Source organism: Aspergillus homomorphus, assembly GCF_003184865.1.
Source record: "Aspergillus homomorphus CBS 101889 unplaced genomic scaffold BO97scaffold_73, whole genome shotgun sequence".
Lineage (NCBI taxonomy): Eukaryota > Fungi > Ascomycota > Eurotiomycetes > Eurotiales > Aspergillaceae > Aspergillus > Aspergillus homomorphus.
This window is the reverse complement of record NW_020291959.1, coordinates 26,154-43,479: the sequence shown is the minus strand read 5'-3', so window position 1 is coordinate 43,479 and position 17,326 is coordinate 26,154. Positions and strand designations below refer to the sequence as shown.

The following is a 17,326-nucleotide window of genomic DNA, read 5'->3' as shown; positions in this document are numbered from 1 at the left end:
GCATGCGCGTTTCTACTATTCCAGGGTCGAGTTCTTGGATTATGAACGTGGGGATACAGATCGAAGGAATTCTTCTAGTGATGCTGAGTCTATTCCGCAGTGAGGAGATGCCAACAATCTAAATGTAGAACAAGTGGTGATTCACGTAAAAGAAAATGCATTCTGGTATTGAGGTAATATATCTAACAAATCTGAACACCACTATCTAATATGCTTTGACACCAGCGAGCTGCAAAACCTTTTCCGTGATGACCGGCTTCTCGAATGGCTCAGTGCGGTCCTTTGGGCATACTTTGCCGTCTCGCATTGGTTTCTCGGCAGCAGGACGAATGTTGCTATTGGGTACTGTCAGTGAATTTCACTAGTATCGGGCGTGTCAGGACTTACCAGTGTGGCCAGTGAGTGGTGCCGATGAAGTTCTCGAAGCAGTGCTTCTTCAATTCCAGCGCCCGCGGGGTGGCAAATCTGCGAGGAGTCATGCAGATGTATTGCACATGACGGATCTGGTTGCCCTCAGGCAGGCAGGCGTAGTGCATGGTGCGCGAGTCCCACAGCACAAAGTCACCCGGCCCCATGTTGACCTTGATCATCTCGCAACCTTTGTCCTTGAACCATTCGAGGTCCTTGTCGTGGAACAAGAACAGGTCCATGTACTTCAACTCCGGGGGAGGGGCATCTTCATGGTCGTATTGGTCGCGCTTCTGGGCGAAAAATTCGTCAAATAGCTTGGCCGATCCCTTCATCAACATGAGACCTCCGTCCTGCGGCCCGTTCGGAGCGTAGTTGAGAAGACCCTGGACCGCTTGCATTCTGCGCTATGGTTAGTCCTCTCTGGGGAGAAAACCTGTTTGGGCCTACTAACCCTTTGCGATCGGGATTCTGGTCGCAGTGTGGCCATGGGCTCCAGTTCAGATCTTTTCTGCGGGGCAGAGAAATATTCATTCCGTCAAAGGAGCAGAGCAGCTCTTTCGTCTCCCATAGGTCCTCGAAGATCTTGATCACCGCCGGCTCAGTGCGGGCCTCCCATGCAATCTTCTCATGGGCGGCGGCGTAGGCATAGTACATGCTGAGTTTGGGGGAAACAGTTAGGAGACACTACTGTTAAAGTCAGGGATGCACTGAAACTTACCCTCCCTTGAAGCTAACCGGGAGGTGATCGGCGGTCCAGGTACTCTCGTCCTTTTCGTCAAATCCCAGTTCGAAGTTCTTCAACCACTCGATCTGCTTGTCGCAGTAGTACTTCGCCCGCTCGGGGCCGATCACGTTCTTGATCACGACGCAGCCATCCCGATGAAATTCGTCGCGCCAGTCACCGTACGTGCGGCCGCTGAAATCGACCAAGTCCTTAAGGGTGAATGACTCGTTGGTCTGAGCGGCAATCTCCTGGATCTGGGTGACAGTGGTAGACATGTTTGAGTGATCTTTTGTTGAAGGCTCTGGGGGGGTCTCGTATTGGATTGATCTTGCTAGTTTGGGCCTGGAATCGAGAAGCCAAAATCTGAACACTTAAGTAAAGGCACCGAGAATCAGTACGTTGTATGCCCCGAGGCACTCAGCAGACTTGGCGCTGGCAGTTCGTCTCGGGGTTGTCCGAGGGGGCTTTCTCTGGGGTATCCTCGGCGATGAGGGGCCTGCAAAGACCCCCGAGGGTGCGGGCGCTAGAGCTCCGAGGATCCCTGGAGACTGCCCCGAGTGATCAGATGACAGCTTGGCTATAGTGTGCTTCCGAAGGCGATCTCCCTGGGCCGAGGATTAATGGGAGAGGCGATTTGCAAGACCTCCCCTTCCTTCAATTTCAAAGTATTATATATATGACACAATTATTGGGGAGACTATTGCTTCAGTGCCTTCAGAAAACATACACTGCAGAAAAGCACATTCTCAATCTTCCACACACGATGCCACCTCCCGTTCAATCCGCATACAAGCGCATCAAACAACCCCAAGAAGGCGAGAATGGCTACAGGAGCCCTCAGCCCGGCAAGACGGAAGTTCTTCCTACGGGATGGAACGGGTTCAATGCCAAACCTCTGAAAAGCCCGATTCGAATTGACCACGATGTTGAGATCGTGGTGCGCGATGGTTGCCGACTGTACGCCGACATTTACCGTCCGGCCGATACTTCGGAGCCAGTCCCCGCTATCTTGAGTTGGTCGTTCTACGGCAAGAAATACAGTGCACTGGAGATGCTGCCAATGTGCACGTGGAACTGCTGTGTCCCTCGAACTGATCTCAGTGGTCTCGAGAAGTTCGAGGGTCTAGATCCCCAAACCTGGTGTCCACGCGGATATGCCATTGTTAGCGTCGACACGCGTGGAGCGGGAAACAGTGACGGGATGATCTGCGTGATGGGCTCACAGGATGCCGAGGATGGCTACGATGTCGTTGAGGCCCTGGCCAAGATGGACTGGTGCAACGGTTCCATTGGCATGGCGGGCAATTCTGCTCTGGCCATCTCACAGTGGTTCATTGCTGCTGAGCAGCCTCCTTCCCTCAAAGCAATCGCCCCATGGGAAGGCTCTGGCGATATCTACCGAGAGCAATTTTGTCGAGGCGGATGGTTCTCCATGAGCAATTTCGATCTCATCACCGGGGCTATTGTTCGTGGGCCCGAGAACTCCGGCATCGAAGACTTCGAGGAGATGTACCGGCGTTCACCAACCTCCAGCGCCTTTTGGGAGGACAGGCGGGCAGACATCTCTCGCGTCCAGTGTCCGGTCTACATCCGAGGCTCGGATGTAAGTTCCATCCACACCATGGGCTCCGTGCGAGGCTGGCTCGAGCTGCCTCACGAACAGAAATGGATTCGATGGGGGAGCAAACAGGAGTGGTACGAGCTGTACAGTTGTCCCGAGTCCGAAGCTGAGCTCTTCCAATATTTCGACCGGTATCTCAAGGGCATCAGCAACGACTGGGAGAAGACTCCCAAAGTTCGATGGTCTGCCCTGCGATTCGGCAATCGGGAGGCGATCGACGACATTGAGCTGGCAGACTTTCCAGCGCCATCCACCGAGTATCGCGAGTTCTTCCTTTCCAAGAACCGACTGAATGCGGCACCCGTTTCCGTATATGAGAAGCTCTCGTATGAGTCCGATCAGCTGGACAGCCTTCTCGCCTTCACCCACACCTTTGACCAGCCCGCCCGGTTGATTGGCCTTCCCAAAGCTATCCTGTATATGTCGTGCGAAGACCGCGATGATTTCACCGTGTTCGTTATCCTTCGCAAGCTTGACCGCGAGAGAAAGCCCCTGATGCACCTCAACTTCCCCATTCATGCGACTCCCGTGCAATCAATCGAAGAGATCCCAACCAAGGACCAAGCAAGCCTGAACCTGCACCTGGGGTCGGTCGGTATCCTGCGAGCGTCACATCGGGCATTCGATTCGGCCAAGAGTATCCATCCCCAATTCCCGTTCCATCTCCACCGTAAGCAGGAGAAGGTTCCGCCCGGAGAGGTCGTCAAGCTGGAGATCGGTATCTGGGCCATGGGGGTCGATTTCGATGCTGGAGAGTCTATCAGTGTTCAGGTATGTGATACATGCGCCCCGTTTAGAGGCCGGAAACTAAAAAGAGAACAGGTATCGGGGCAGTATCCCAGCATCGCCGAATACAAGACGTGGTCGAAGCCTCGGCCAGAGGAGGAATTGAACCGGGGCAAGCATTATGTGCATTGTGGTGGAGACTATCCCAGCTCGATGATTCTCCCTTTCATTTAGATGTATCAGAAAGACACACAGATTGACAGATCAAAGAGAAATAATATCTGCGGAGTTCTGTATCATAAAGATAGCGCATGTTAAATGTAATGACTGGTGTTAGCTTGTGCTGGCAACTTGGATTGAAGCCTTCTGTTGTCGAATCGGTCGGTCGGACCTATCGCTCGTGTTTGCTTGTTTGGGGTGTTTGTTTGTTTGTTTGCTTACTTGAAGATCCCGCGACTTGCTGCCTGGCTGCCTCAGGCCCATTGCGCCGTGTATCCACTGGACGAGTACCCAAGCATGGATAGAATAGGTATGGGTTTACTGATTACGTGCTATCATGGCTGGGACTGTACTAAGTGCCTACTGCATCATTAACAGTAGCTACCTTTGGACTTTGAGTGTTGATCGTTCCGCTGGTATCGATTTTCCTTGATTCTGAGGCTAAACGGAACATTATTCCGAACAATATATCTTCTGCAACTGTTGTCGCTAGTATATGCAGAAAACACTACAATGTTACTACTACTAATAGTGTAGAAGCAATAAGAACGACAAGAACCATCAAGCATACCGGACATGAGATCGCTACACTTATTTTACACGTCAGGACGGTCGACAAACTATCGTGTGTAAGAAGAACATCTGGATCAGTCGCAGCGCCTGAATTGAAGAATCTCGGCCAAGACTTTGATAAGAGCAGCGCTGCTTATCAGTTTCTTATCATCTGCCATGTTTCCCCGTCCGTTTGGACCTTCCAAGCTTCCGGGCAATGCCGACATCGGGTTCGCTCACTGCTCTTATCGATCTGGTCAACAGTGACTGACTATACGATAAGCCCCACACTGAGATAGTGAAGCTATTGACCATCAATGATCGCAATATGAGACCAAGGTGACTTCGGTGAGAGGTATAAAAGGCTTGCAAATGTCTGTTGCAGTAGGTTGTAGCTTCGTTCATCACCATTCTCCATCATTATCATGGCTGTCAAGTCTGTCATCCTCTCTGCATTGGCGACTCTGGCGTCGGCCTCGCCTCTTCTCCGTACCCGGGGCAGCAATACCACGACATATGTCTTCACCAATTCCAATGGCCTGAACTTCACTCAGATGACCACTTCTTTGCCCAATGTGACTATCTTTGCTACAGGTAGGCAGAACCCCTAATTTGATCCCTTCGGATTGCTGATGCGGTTGTAGGAGGAACTATCGCCGGTTCGGATTCTAGTTCGACGGCGACGACCGGATACACCTCGGGCGCCGTCGGCGTCTTGACTCTCATCGATGCCGTACCGTCTATGCTCGATGTTGCCAATGTGGCTGGGGTTCAGGTGGCCAATGTGGGCAGTGAAGATATCACCTCCGACATCCTGATCTCCATGTCCAAGGATATCAACCGGATGGTGTGTGAGGACCCGACTATGGCTGGGGCTGTCATCACCCATGGGACAGACACCCTGGAAGAGACAGCCTTCTTCCTTGACGCAACGGTTAACTGTGGCAAGCCGGTCGTCATCGTGGGTGCGATGCGTCCCTCGACTGCTATCTCGGCCGATGGACCTTTCAACCTGCTCGAGGCTGTGACGGTGGCGGCCTCGCCAAAAGCCCGCAACCGGGGTGCTATGGTGGTTATGAACGACCGCATCGCCTCCGCCTACTATGTCACCAAGACCAACGCCAACACCATGGATACCTTCAAGGCCATGGAGATGGGCTTCTTGGGTGAGATGATCTCCGACAACCCATTTTTCTTCTACCCGCCTGTCAAGCCCACCGGAAAGGTTTCCTTCGATATTGCCAATGTGTCGGAGATTCCACGTGTGGACATTTTGTTCTCATACGAGGACATGCACAATGATACATTGTATAACGCCATTGAGAGTGGGGCTAAGGGCATTGTCGTATGTTTTCCTATTCCTTATCTGATGACTAGTATTCTGACAGATCATGCAGATTGCTGGTGCAGGAGCCGGTGGCGTCACTACTCCATTCAACGCTGCCATCGAGGATGTCATCAACCGGTTGGAGATTCCGATCGTGCAGAGTATGCGCACCGTGAGTGGGGAGGTACCCTTGTCCGATGTCAGGAGCGATATTGCTACTCACATTGCCAGTGGTTACCTCAACCCCCAGAAATCTCGCATTCTTTTGGGTCTGTTGTTGGCGGAGGCCAAGAACCTTACTGAGGTTGCCGAGGTGTTTGCTCTGGGCACGAATTATTAGTGCGAGGCTGCATCAGGAAGTGAGCGGAGGCGCCGAGAATAGATCTCGTGAATGTACCTAAATTGATGAACATTAGATTCAAGACAATATTGACCGAGATGAGAGGAGGTAACAACCAGGAGCCCGCTACATGCCCCCGAACCTAGAGTTCATTCTGCAGAGCGGGCTCACATTCAGAAGTGTGGCAGAAGGAACGGAGCGAGCAAGAAAGATAATGGTATAGCAGCCGATGACTCGAAAAAAGCCTACTTTCAGCAGCATTCACTCTTCATCATCGCTAGTGTCATCATCGCGAGCCAAATCAGTGTTAAACTCCATCTCTCCGATATCGTCCACTTCCTCCAAAGTGTCGAAGTCAAGCAAACAATCGTCATCATCCTGAAATGTGTTATGAACGGTGTCTGTGATGTCGACGCTCGTGGCCAGAACCTTGACCTGGCAGGGCACCGTTCGATCTCGCGATAGACCCAGGATCGTCCTCAGCGTTCGAAGCATGCCTTTCTCGTACTCGTCCGTCTCATATCGTCCAAGCTCATCCATTATGACGATAAGTTTGAGCCCCTTCGGAAGTTTGCGGACAAGCCAAGCAAACAGCTTACATAGAGCCTCTGTACTGGAATTTCTTTTGTCTTTGAGATAAGTTTGACCCTCCTGTAAAGTGTTCTGGTCGAAGGTGTGCTGCCGCAGCAGCTGGGCTAGAAATGCTTTGATCATGCCCTTTCCACCCACTGTGTCTCTGTGGTACTCAGCTTCGTCGTGAAGAGAGCAGAGCCAGGTCAAGCGCACATGACCTGGTTGATTCTCTAGGGCTGCGTAGATCAACGCAGACAGGAGTGAGACAGCCGATACCTCACAGCCCTGGGGTCCAGCGTCCCCCTCAATAAGAAGCTCACGAGAAGCAGGGAAGCCACCGTCGGAACTCACCGGTCGCTAGCGCGGCTTCAGCCCGTCGTCGCGACGCAAGCGCAATACGTGCGCGTTGAGAGAGGATTTGTGCGATATCGTTGGCCTCAGAAACACTAATGTCAAGTACAGTAAGAAGATCGACCACCGTGACTGGTTCGCAGAGTGTCTCAGGAGTGCTTGGCCGGGAAGAAGCCATGGGTTGAGGCACCTGAAGCCAGTCGCTCGAAATACACTGAGGTTATGCGAGGAAATTGGGATAGAAGGGCGACTGCACAGTTGGGGGCATCCAAGAGGAACTGGTAATGGCTTGGGTTAAAGGCTGTGGAATTGGTGTGTCACGTTTCCTCAACTCATCTGATAGTGATGTGTCAATGATCAATACTCACACTGAAAGTTTGGGCATACAGTACTTACCCCAAAGGTGCTCGAGCAAGTGGTTTGTCTCATCGGACTGTCTCCTGGCCGTTTCTTCTCTTCGCCTCTCGCGCTCCTCCCGTTTCCTCCCTCTTTCCTCCCACTGTTTCTCTCGCTCCTCTGCCACCTGAAACAATCCGTTCAGATGATTCAACATCCGTGCTATCTGCTCATCGGCCAGCCGTTGTCGGTCCTTCTTCGCTTCGTCAAGTTTGTCTGAATTGGCGAGCGTGACGGCCGTTGCGACTTCTTTACCCCGGATCAAGTCTTCCAACGCGACACGCGTGCTGTGCATTTCTGCCTTACGCGCCTGGTTTGCTAGCTTCGAGCTGTGTTTCTGAATTACCTCAATGCTACGGATGAGTTTTCCCTGGTACTCACTCCCCTCTGCCAAGATACGCCAGGTACGTGAGACTGTCGGATGAACTGTGGTCATTGTCCATAGGCCTTCTTAGAAACAGGAGTTCATACAATCATGGCTAAGGAAGAACCCGATCGCATTTTCAATCGCTTCGAAGACCGAAACAGCCAGCGTCACTGATTTCTTTCGGATCTTTCGATCTTTAGGAAACGTGGCCCTGAAAAATTCGATGCTCTCGAAGTCGTCTTTCAGCGCCTCGGGCTCGAATGCCGAAGTCACCTTTTCGCGCACTTTGGACGCCATCGTCGCCGCCTATCTAATCCTCAGCGGCGGTGCGGAAAACGAGAATCTGTTACTGACATCCAAGAGAATATCGATTGTCGCGATGAAGGGCGAGATGTTTTCGACCTGAGCCAGTAGCTTGCTGACCATCTTGGCCTGCTCAGTGTTGTCGGCTGCTTTGCGATAGACCATCTTGAATAAGCCCTTGGCTATTGTTCTTTTCGGCACTTCATAATGACTCTGCGCCTTGTCTAGCCGGCTTCGGACTCCTTCCCAGTCGGATTGACTGCGAATGCTGCACCCTTTGGTTCTTGGTTCTGCAGGTTCCGGATGCTTCTGCTTTAATTCAACCATGCAGTCAGGAAAAATGTCCGACCAGAATCTCATGGCGTCAACCTGAGGAACAGCGGGTCGGGGAGGGATGAGATCGCCCTCGACCGGGCTGGTGGCTATTATTGTTGGAGGAAGATATTCTCCCTCGGTGCAGTCATACTCAATTCCCGGATGCTCGAAGACTGGATTGATCTGAGGCAGATGGTGGTCAATGAAATCCACGGAGGCAGTCCGGTTAGGTGATCTGCCTGGTGCACCCATGACTCTTCCCCACGGAAAATATTCGCAGACGTACAATAGCACTCAGTATGAGGCGCTCAGCCTGTCGGAAGAGAAATTATGTAAGGACTATGCTAGTGGAGAATTGCTGGAGAGAGAAAAAAAAAGGTAAGTAAGTCTGCAGCGGGCCAGCGCTGAGGCTCGCAAGCCAGCCAATCTCCGTCTCCTGTCTTTGTCGGGCAGAGCTGATTCCTTAACAGAGAACCAGGTTATACAGCACTGTAGAAACGGCCGTGCACGCAAGACGAAAGAGGAAAAGCCCACCACTTTGGGGTAGACTATCTGGAAGGAGTATGTGAAATGAAGTGCCAGGCGACAAGGACGTGAGGGGAAAGAGAGTAACAGACAAGGAATCTAGTGGGTTTGCACATTGTAGGTGTTACTCCCCGATATGCTTTTGCCACCTGGGGTATGGTATCAGAGGGGAACAGTTCTTGAAATGTGCCCATGTTCTGGGAACAACCCAACTAAACACAGTTTTGATAATCATTGACAGGTATGCAACGAAAAGACAGCCCTTCTTGGCAACGTTGGGGGTCGAACGTGCCGTGTCAGGGGACCGGTACAGCCTCTCGGGCGCGCAGGATTGAAGGATGCATAATGAATACGGGCTGGAGGAGGTCGGGTGGTAGATGTGGGGGACAGCTATTGGAGCAGAGATCCACGCCAGGGCCTGGAAAAGGTGTGATAATAGCGAACTTAGATTGATAATTTGCATTAGTGTCTGGCTCGCGACGCTAAATCCGTGACAATTGGCATCTCAGCCTTGCCCTAGTCCCCCCTCCTGGTACTGTACTGTACCACCATTTGCTCAAGTATAACAAGCGCATGAGCTACAATAGATTGAAGAAGATAGAAGAGGGGAATTAGAAGAGTCTCCATGTGTCTGAGGTTGACTGTGCTTATCATATTACCTATTGGAAGAGGATTGATGCAGCGGTGATGAGAGAGATGGGTAAGCACTAGAGGCAAACGGGAAGAAACAACTTATTAGTTGAGTTACTATACGGGCCGGCAGTGCTCAGTCCGCTTGGACGCGATTCCCATCTGCACTCTGCACTCCCCACTCTTTCTCTTACTCAATCACGATAATGCACTTTTATTCTCGAATCTAATAAGACCTTTGAGTCCACCATATGTCGACCACATGGGCTCCGAGCTTGCGATATTCAAATCTAACCCTCACAACTGATCAAGGACGCCGTTCCAGGCCCGCGTCGATTTGCGACATGGTCGGCGAAATTCCGGTCGCAGTGGATCTGCCACCATGCAATACTCACTCCCCTGCAGCACCTGACTCAAGCGACGGGAGTGGTGGCAATGATACGGTGGCTAGTGATGCTTCCTTGGGGACACCTGATTTATCACCAAATGGCGAGCCGATTTCGGGTAGGCAAGAAGAGCAACCCGCAATCCATACAGCCGTGGCCGACTTGCACAAGCAAATCAAGATAATCCAAGAACAGCTGGGGACCGAAAGAGCGCAACGGATGATGACCGAGCGAGCGATGGGACAGAGTGGCATGGGCCCTTCATGGAGTCGGCCATGGTTATATGAGTGGGATATGTTCAGACCAGAGACCTATGCCGATCAGAGCAGCAAAACATACTATATGGGCAGGGTGACCGACCCCATCACGACCGACATGACTCAGGTTCATGAGCGGAAGAGGGTGATGACGGGGGTGGTCGAAGCCGAGCTGAAGTGGCTGAAGAACGAGGATGAAGCTTACACAACAATGGTGAAGGAGAAAGAAGACCTGAAAACCGAGAACGCTCAACTGACAGAACGGTTGAAAATGATGGAAGCCCAAATCGGTCAGTGGGACCCGAGCCTACTCTCTGCGAAGACTTCCAAACACTTCAAGGCAACGGAGGACAACAAAGCGACCGAGAACGATACAGAAGATGATGCTGAGTCGTCTACAAAGTCCCAAGAATGGCCCACACCTCAACTCAATCGCGTGGAATGGGCGTCGTTCTCCGCATCCTATCACCAAATGAAAGAGACCTTCACAATGGACGTGTTGGAGGGAGAGCCAGTAATCAGCTTTATGTCCTACTACCGGCCGTGGTGGGCGATGAAGAAGAGTGTCTCCGAGGAAAGAAAAAGCCCCAGTGGCAAAGAAGAGACTGTCTCCGCCGGGTCAAGGACCCATGCCAGAGCGTATCCGGATCAACTCCCGTCAAATCCTCAAGATTCTTCAGAAACTGGAGCCCGACAGCTTCACCGATGATGAGGATTCACTAGTCATGATTCGACCTTTCAAAGCTCTGGTGTATTTTGAGGACCAGATCCGTCAAATCCACCAGGTGCTCGTGGAGAAGCACCGTGGAGCAAACCCTGACTCACCCGTGACGCAGCAAGAAGACGAGAACGAAGGACAAAGGACGGGAGAAGAAAATCGCCACGATCCAGCCAACGATGAACGATCGGAAGACAATCGCGAAGGCGAGGGAGAACAGGGTAACCCCGTGAATGAGGTCTTGTAAAACGAATTCACATCCTCGAAAACTGCACTCGAGCAGTTACAAGTGTTGGTGGAATTCCTTGATACAGACATCAAGGCCAAGATGGACTACGTCCGCAGTGATCAGTGCCACAGGGTGTCCTTTGCTGATGTCTGGTATTTATTCCGCCCAAGAGATGAAGTTGTAGACCAGGGCGGAAAGCAAGCATATCGTATCATCGGGGTCACCAGCTCGCCTCATAAGGTGATGTCACCGTACAGAAACTGGGAGACTTCCACCAAGGATGAGCAAACGGTGATGCTCCACTGCGTGCATATTGACTTTGACGGGAAATACCTAGGGCCAGTACTGCAGACGTTCCGCATCGCCCGGTTTGACGGCGAGAAGACGATCACCTCGCTTCGTATCTTCCCCTTACGACTGGCAGGAACCTGGGCAGGGGATCTGATGACCACGGTTGATGTTCGCCAGAAGCTCATCGCCCGATGCAAGATGTTTATCGATGTTCTAGCCAAGAAGCACATGCACTACAGTGGGCTGACGCTAGAAACTCGTGACGAAGTAGACGGACAAGTAGTGATTGATTTCGAAAAGGCCTTTGAAAGCGAGGATAAGGCGAAGCAACCAGCTGAGTTAGAGAACAATGTCGGGGAGGATGGCGCAGAAGAAGAGGTGGAGAGAATGTGGCGACCGAAGATAGGGAGTTTAATCAGCGTCGAGCACCCAGAACTATCAGAGTCTGACTGCACGGCCGCGTGCTGCGCCAGAGAACGCGTCCACAAGGACATGTATGCCGAGCAAAAGCGAAACAAACACTATCGCAACACTCTGATTCCGGAGGAGCTCTCCCAGCAGCCGTCGGCGGCTATCCATCACCGTGTGAAGGATTCTCGATCATCCGACGATGCCCTTTCTGACGACGATTATGTGATCATGAGTTATCGCGTCTTCGGGTTTTGTCTTCGAAGTCGTAAGTGGGGTAAGGCCAGGCTCGCCCTCTGGATAGTATAATTAAAGTAGCACAGCACTCGCTAACACACGATGTCTTTCAGAAAAGCTCGATCTCACTCACCTGAGTTACATTCGAGGCATTCGGGTGGAAGGTCAGGGCGAGAACACAGGCAAGTCGCAAGTTCGAGAAACAGCTTTTGATCAGCTGGTGTTGGAGGAAGGCCACAAGAAGATTCTGTTGTCTCTCGTTGCCCAACACTACCGAGACAAGGAATCTCCCTCTGCTGCGAACGAGCAGGTGGATATTGTGCGCGGGAAAGGTATTGCCTCTTGCCGTTGATATACCCTAAAAGTCTCAATGCTGACTATTGCTTGTCTAGGCAAGGGACTCATCATTCTCCTTCGCGGCGCGCCCGGCGTAGGTAAAACTACAACAGCAGGTGGGCAATGATAATGAGGGCCGTTGCAGTTGAGCCTGGCTAACTCTCAAGTTAGAGGGTGTGGCGGAGTTATTCGAGAAACCACTTTTCCAAATAACTTGCGGTGAGGCCTTCTAATCATTCTTCTCTTGTCGCTAGCTGGCGTTCACACAAGGTGACCTGGGAACCACAGCCCAAAGCGTGGAGCATGCCCTTGAGACGAACTTTGCCTTGGCTCACCGGTGGGGTTGTATTCTCCTACTAGATGAGGCCGACGTTTTCCTAGCTAAAAGAATACCCCAGGATTTCAAGCGAAATGGGTTGGTGTCTGGTATGCCAGAAGCTTCTTGAACGTCCAGACTGGAATCTGGGACTGACACATTCTTCAAGTCTTCCTACGAGTGCTCGAGTACTATGCCGGAATCCTCTTTCTTACTACCAATCGCATTGGAGACTTCGATGAGGCTTTCGGATCACGCATCCATATCAGTCTACAATACCCCCAATTGACGCTATCAGCTACGAAGGAGATCTTCTTGTTAAACATGCGGCTCATCCGGCAGCGATTCACGGAAAAGAAGCGGAACATTACCGTCGACCAAGATAGCATTCTAGCGTATGTCGAGAAGTACTGGAAGACTCACAAGAAAATGCGATGGAATGGACGACAGATTCGCAATGCGTGCCAGACCGCACTGGCCTTGGCGGAATTCGAAGCTGGGGGTGGCAGTCACGAGAAGATCATCGATCCTACTGCGGAGGTCACACTCAGTATCACGCATCTTGAGACTGTTTCGAAGGCTTATCTCGAGTTCATGCAGTATTTGAAGAAGCTATACAAGGTCGACCAAGACAGACTAGCCCAGCGACGAGGGGTCCGCGCCAGGGAGTCAGATGGCAAGGAAATGAACTTCACGGACGATGATGAAGATCAATCGGATATTGATGGTGATGGAGATGCATTTGCCCTGGGCAAAGACTCTTTCAAGCCGGAGACTACTACGCCTGGCCTGCTCTCGCCATCTGGCTTGTCCCAAAACCTCACGACGAGCACTTCCCCGACGCCTGTATCTCCATTTGAAGCCGCCACTACTGCAACGCCAGAGTACAGACCAGCAACCCAAACCTCAGCTGCATCTCATCTTTCGGGATATCCTTCCCAAATGCCTGGCTATCCACAAGCACTTTCTCAAGGATGGCCTCCGGCAGTCTTGGCACAGACGCAGGCCGGTTTTGGATTTGGGCATCAGCAGGGTGGTATGCCCCCATCTCAACAGCAACCACAGCAAGTGGCACAAATGTGGCAGAATATGAATCCAGCAATGTGGCAACAGGCCATGCTTCCGAGCCAGCTGCCCCCTTTCGCAGGAATGGGTACAGGAAATCCAAACCAACAGCCCCACCCGGAAGGATCTGGTACCGAGAAGTCATGAGGCCTTGAAGGTTTCGCTTATTAGTCGCATGCTGCTGGCTTTCATCCTCAGGATCTCATCACGATGTATGATGATTTTGAACTTAAGGTTGTATATGTAACAGCACGAGGTCCTAGAGACCGGCGGCGTCCAATTTATCCATATCCTCTACTATATGTACCTCCTTGTTCAAAGTATATCAAATTTATGGGGTCCTATCCAGAAGCTGACAATCGCATCGTGGACCCACAGGATAGGTGCTCAATCACCCTTGGACTCTGCAGACTCAAGCATAGTCTAAGCCGAAGTCGCATCGGTAGAGCCCCAGACTCCCAGAGTCTGATGCAGATCAGTAAGCCGAGCTGGAAAAGAACGAACCCTACATAAGGTATCTGGTTTTGACCTAATGAGCTTCTGGCGGCGCTGAAGCAAGCTTTCCCTGCACCCTAATCATCTCCGTTCATTCGACTGATCTGGCGAACATCGACATTCCTGGAATTTGGGTAGAGATTTGAGGGTAAGTTGTAAGACGCCGGAATAGGGCACCTGAGCTTATTAAGGGCCTCAGCTGAAGCTGAAGCTTACCGTTGTTTCTCGGCTGTGCATACCGTTTCAGATCATCTCAATCATTTTACGTGCGGGATGGGACAACGGACTACCCGTGTCCATCAACTGATCTATGTTGTCAGGGACACGCGGAAAGGAGAACCAGGCGCTGCAGAGGATCAATCAGAGCTCGAAAACTTAAGACGAGCTGTGCTCTACATAAAGCATCGGAACGCGAGGCATGGGTACCATATGTCCGGTTGCTGATGACCAACCAAAGAAGAAAGACTAAGCCGCATTCAGCTGATTGATAGGTGGACAAAGTATTGAATGGAGCCAGCTGTACATCGAGAATCACATGCTGGGAAAGAATGAACATAACGCTGACAGAATATATACACAAAAGTATACACAATCAAGATTCCTTCTTCACCCTTCTGTTGCCATCTAGCCTTCCCACTGGATGCTGATCAGCTACGCTGAGTCCTCGACCCGGTGAAAGTAGGCCCAGGTAAGCTAGATGTTCATGCACACATACACCTTCGTTCATCTTTCCGCGAATGGCTGGTCACATTCAAACCATAAAGCTAAGTTTCCATCCATTCAGGCGAGGAAATTCTGCAGATAATCCAATTTGCCAAGGGGAACACCCTGCGCGCGCAGAATGGAATAGGCGGTCACGATGTGGAAATACACGTTGGGCAGGCCGAAATTGAGGACATAGGATTCGGGAGTGAATTCCACCTCTTGGTCACCGATAGGAGCCTTGAATGATGTTTGCTCTTTCCCGGCGAAAACACTCGGAGTGATCTTTTTAAGATCGGCGAGGGCTTTGTCGATGCGGATGTAGAGCTCCTGGTAGGTCTGGTCCTCGGGCTGCGGGGTGGGAGGCTCGACCAGCTGGGCCCGGTTGATGGTCTTGCGTATGTTGAACTCTGTTACGAAGACCTGGAACGATAGTGACTTCATACTTTCGTGAAGACTGGCATGGAGGAGGTCGTCGAGGGGAATGCTGTGTTGGGTGGCATACTCCTCGCCCTTCTTTAGAATGTGGGACAGGGTCTCGAGGCCATGGATAAAAGTAGGGATGGCGATGGTATACACCGAGGAAGTCATCTTGACTTGACTTTAAAGCTCAAATAAAGAATGGATTGCGTGCTTGAAATCCACGATGATTGTTGGCAGCGTTTCTGGAGATTTATATTGAGTTATAGGCTGACTGATTTGTAACGGTTGTGTGGTGGTGGTGAGCAAAGAAAAGGGGCAGTGAATTAGTAATCGGGCTTCCACAGGATTCTAACCCCAAAACAAGACCAGCTGACGTTACTGGGATGGGGAGGAGAGAAGACAAGGATCATCTGTAGGCTAAACTCATTTTCATAATCACATTATTCAGCATCTCATGGTCAGCTTCAATGTGGCCAGGCTGGCAGTCAGAGCGAGTGGTGCCGTCGCCTACCATGCGGAATGGGCGAGATGATGTATCAACCCAGATCAGTCCGATATATTAGAAGAAGACTTCCAGTTTACGATAGAATTTAAATCATCTCATAAAAAGAAATTTCCCTTCCACGCTGTCGCGACCGCCTGAGCAACAGCATTCTGAATCACAATGCCAGGGTGAAAGTCATTGAACCACAGACAAGTCACCCCATCCGAGTTCCAGCACTCAGCAGCCGCTCCGCCGCTGTCAAGGAGCCCGTTGAATACAGGTTGGGTGTCAATCACCTTGACGGTGACATCGGAATATTTACGATTGAGAGCTTCCGCCTTTTCCTTGAGAATTGTGTTCCAGTGCTCGACGGCAGCCTTCACACGAGGAACAGTGTCATTTGCATTGGCCGCTTGCATGATGTTAGGTGTTCGTTCGATTGCTGTACAACAGAGCCTCAGTAGTTACTCTTGCGATAGTATCACGGAGAACCTACGCGGTACGGTCAGGAGGCCAAAGTTACGAGCCCCGTCTTGGTATAAAAGCTCAATCTCGTTGAAAAGCTGATTCAAAATCTCCTCCTCGAGGGTAGACGCGCTGGTTTGGTACCATGAACCAGCCACATCGTTGACTCCTCTGTCCCAGTTAAGATTAGTAAGTGTGCCAGCGTGTAGTTCAAGGACTCATGAGTGAATATTCTTGCTTACATCCAAACCGCGAAGAGCGTGTCCTGCGCAGTCCATGGTGCCCAAGAAGGCGGTGGGAACAGGTACTCCTGGAAGTCGGCTACCTGGTCGATAATTGAGTGCACAGTTGGGAGATACGGGGCCACCAGCGAGGCATTGACTGTCGCTCCACCCGAGGCCAGATTATAGCTAAGCAGAAGGGAATTATTGTACTTGGCGACAATGTCGGAAACCCAGTTTGTTCCTCCCGATGATGTCCACCCCGGATATGGAGGATTTCCGAGCGGGTTAGCAGCCGAGGGCTTTGTGCCGGTGAGATCAAATGTTGTCGATGTGTATGAGTCGCCGAAGCTAACAACATACTTTGTTCTGGCACCTACTGGCGCAAATACGGCCAAAGATGCCAGCGCGATCACAACCGAAGATTGCATTTTATTGCAAGAAGCGCCTGGCGAAGATACAGCCAATCCAGCGGCGAAGTGATTTCCAATACCTGTTTCTTGATTCAAAGACAGCAATGGTTGTTGGGACGAGAGACAAGGTTAATATATCCGACGAAATCAAAAAGCTTGCTCCAGGATTCTGCGGGGTCACGCTTGAACAATCAAGGAGGATTACCCCGATTTCTTTCTGTCTGATATGCATTCAAGCTTACTCGGTCAAGCTGTCTTATGTTGCACTAATCCTGATTTGCAACGGGATCTTTAAGTGTCCGGTTAAAGCAGGTTTATAGTGCACACACTGAGAAAAATTGCTTCTGGTTCCAGCATACAATCATTTCAGTATCCTGCCGCCACCGACCGGATAAATGACGAACCCAAGCGGTCAAATAGATTGGGGCCGGAGCATGTCAATTACTGACTTGACAATTGGTTGCAAGACGCATCGTGACTTGGACCATGTAAAACATCTC

At 51.2% G+C, this 17,326-nt stretch overlaps 7 protein-coding genes across 7 annotated transcripts; 3 read left to right on the top strand and 4 right to left on the bottom strand.

The window, feature by feature from the left end:
• Positions 1-205: 205 nt before the first annotated feature.
• BO97DRAFT_464631 (Clavaminate synthase-like protein) lies at positions 206-1,417 on the bottom strand (the record flags this gene model as incomplete). The annotated part of the gene is made up of 4 exons (XM_025699504.1): positions 1,130-1,417; positions 863-1,066; positions 388-810; positions 206-335 (listed from the first exon to the last, which is right to left on the bottom strand). Exons 1-4 carry the CDS (start codon positions 1,408-1,410, stop codon positions 206-208), a joined length of 1,038 nt encoding a protein of 345 aa, XP_025546292.1. The 5' UTR covers positions 1,411-1,417.
• Positions 1,418-1,627: 210 nt separating this feature from the next.
• On the top strand, positions 1,628-3,844 carry BO97DRAFT_266295 (CocE/NonD family hydrolase). Its single transcript, XM_025690944.1, has one exon. The coding sequence runs from the start codon at positions 1,812-1,814 to the stop codon at positions 3,714-3,716; it is 1,905 nt and encodes a 634-aa protein (XP_025546291.1). The 5' UTR covers positions 1,628-1,811; the 3' UTR covers positions 3,717-3,844.
• Positions 3,845-4,425: 581 nt separating this feature from the next.
• Positions 4,426-5,920, top strand: BO97DRAFT_464629 (asparaginase ahrA; the record flags this gene model as incomplete). The annotated part of the gene is made up of 3 exons (XM_025699503.1): positions 4,426-4,847; positions 4,898-5,598; positions 5,651-5,920. The coding sequence occupies exons 1-3, from the start codon at positions 4,679-4,681 to the stop codon at positions 5,918-5,920; spliced, it is 1,140 nt and encodes a 379-aa protein (XP_025546290.1). The 5' UTR covers positions 4,426-4,678.
• A 261-nt stretch (positions 5,921-6,181) lies between these two features.
• On the bottom strand, positions 6,182-8,625 carry BO97DRAFT_464619 (uncharacterized protein; the record flags this gene model as incomplete). The annotated part of the gene is made up of 6 exons (XM_025699502.1): positions 7,962-8,625; positions 7,712-7,913; positions 7,241-7,666; positions 7,058-7,145; positions 6,845-6,939; positions 6,182-6,711 (listed from the first exon to the last, which is right to left on the bottom strand). Exons 1-6 carry the CDS (start codon positions 8,475-8,477, stop codon positions 6,182-6,184), a joined length of 1,857 nt encoding a protein of 618 aa, XP_025546289.1. The 5' UTR covers positions 8,478-8,625.
• Positions 8,626-10,108: 1,483 nt separating this feature from the next.
• BO97DRAFT_357173 (uncharacterized protein) lies at positions 10,109-13,245 on the top strand (the record flags this gene model as incomplete). Its single annotated transcript, XM_025692195.1, is given in 9 exon segments — positions 10,109-10,566; positions 10,583-10,979; positions 11,025-11,639; positions 11,706-11,946; positions 12,020-12,063; positions 12,136-12,238; positions 12,299-12,358; positions 12,513-12,668; positions 12,728-13,245. Coding segments are annotated over 9 exon segments (2,592 nt in total), but the record flags the coding sequence as incomplete, so codon positions are not given.
• Positions 13,246-14,570: 1,325 nt separating this feature from the next.
• Positions 14,571-15,504, bottom strand: BO97DRAFT_409217 (DUF1993 domain-containing protein). The gene has a single exon (XM_025696014.1). It carries the CDS (start codon positions 15,409-15,411, stop codon positions 14,899-14,901), a length of 513 nt encoding a protein of 170 aa, XP_025546287.1. The 5' UTR covers positions 15,412-15,504; the 3' UTR covers positions 14,571-14,898.
• A 339-nt stretch (positions 15,505-15,843) lies between these two features.
• BO97DRAFT_400682 (SGNH/GDSL hydrolase family protein) lies at positions 15,844-16,844 on the bottom strand (the record flags this gene model as incomplete). The annotated part of the gene is made up of 3 exons (XM_025694304.1): positions 15,844-16,169; positions 16,224-16,363; positions 16,435-16,844. The coding sequence occupies 3 exons, from the start codon at positions 16,842-16,844 to the stop codon at positions 15,844-15,846; spliced, it is 876 nt and encodes a 291-aa protein (XP_025546286.1).
• Positions 16,845-17,326: the final 482 nt, after the last annotated feature.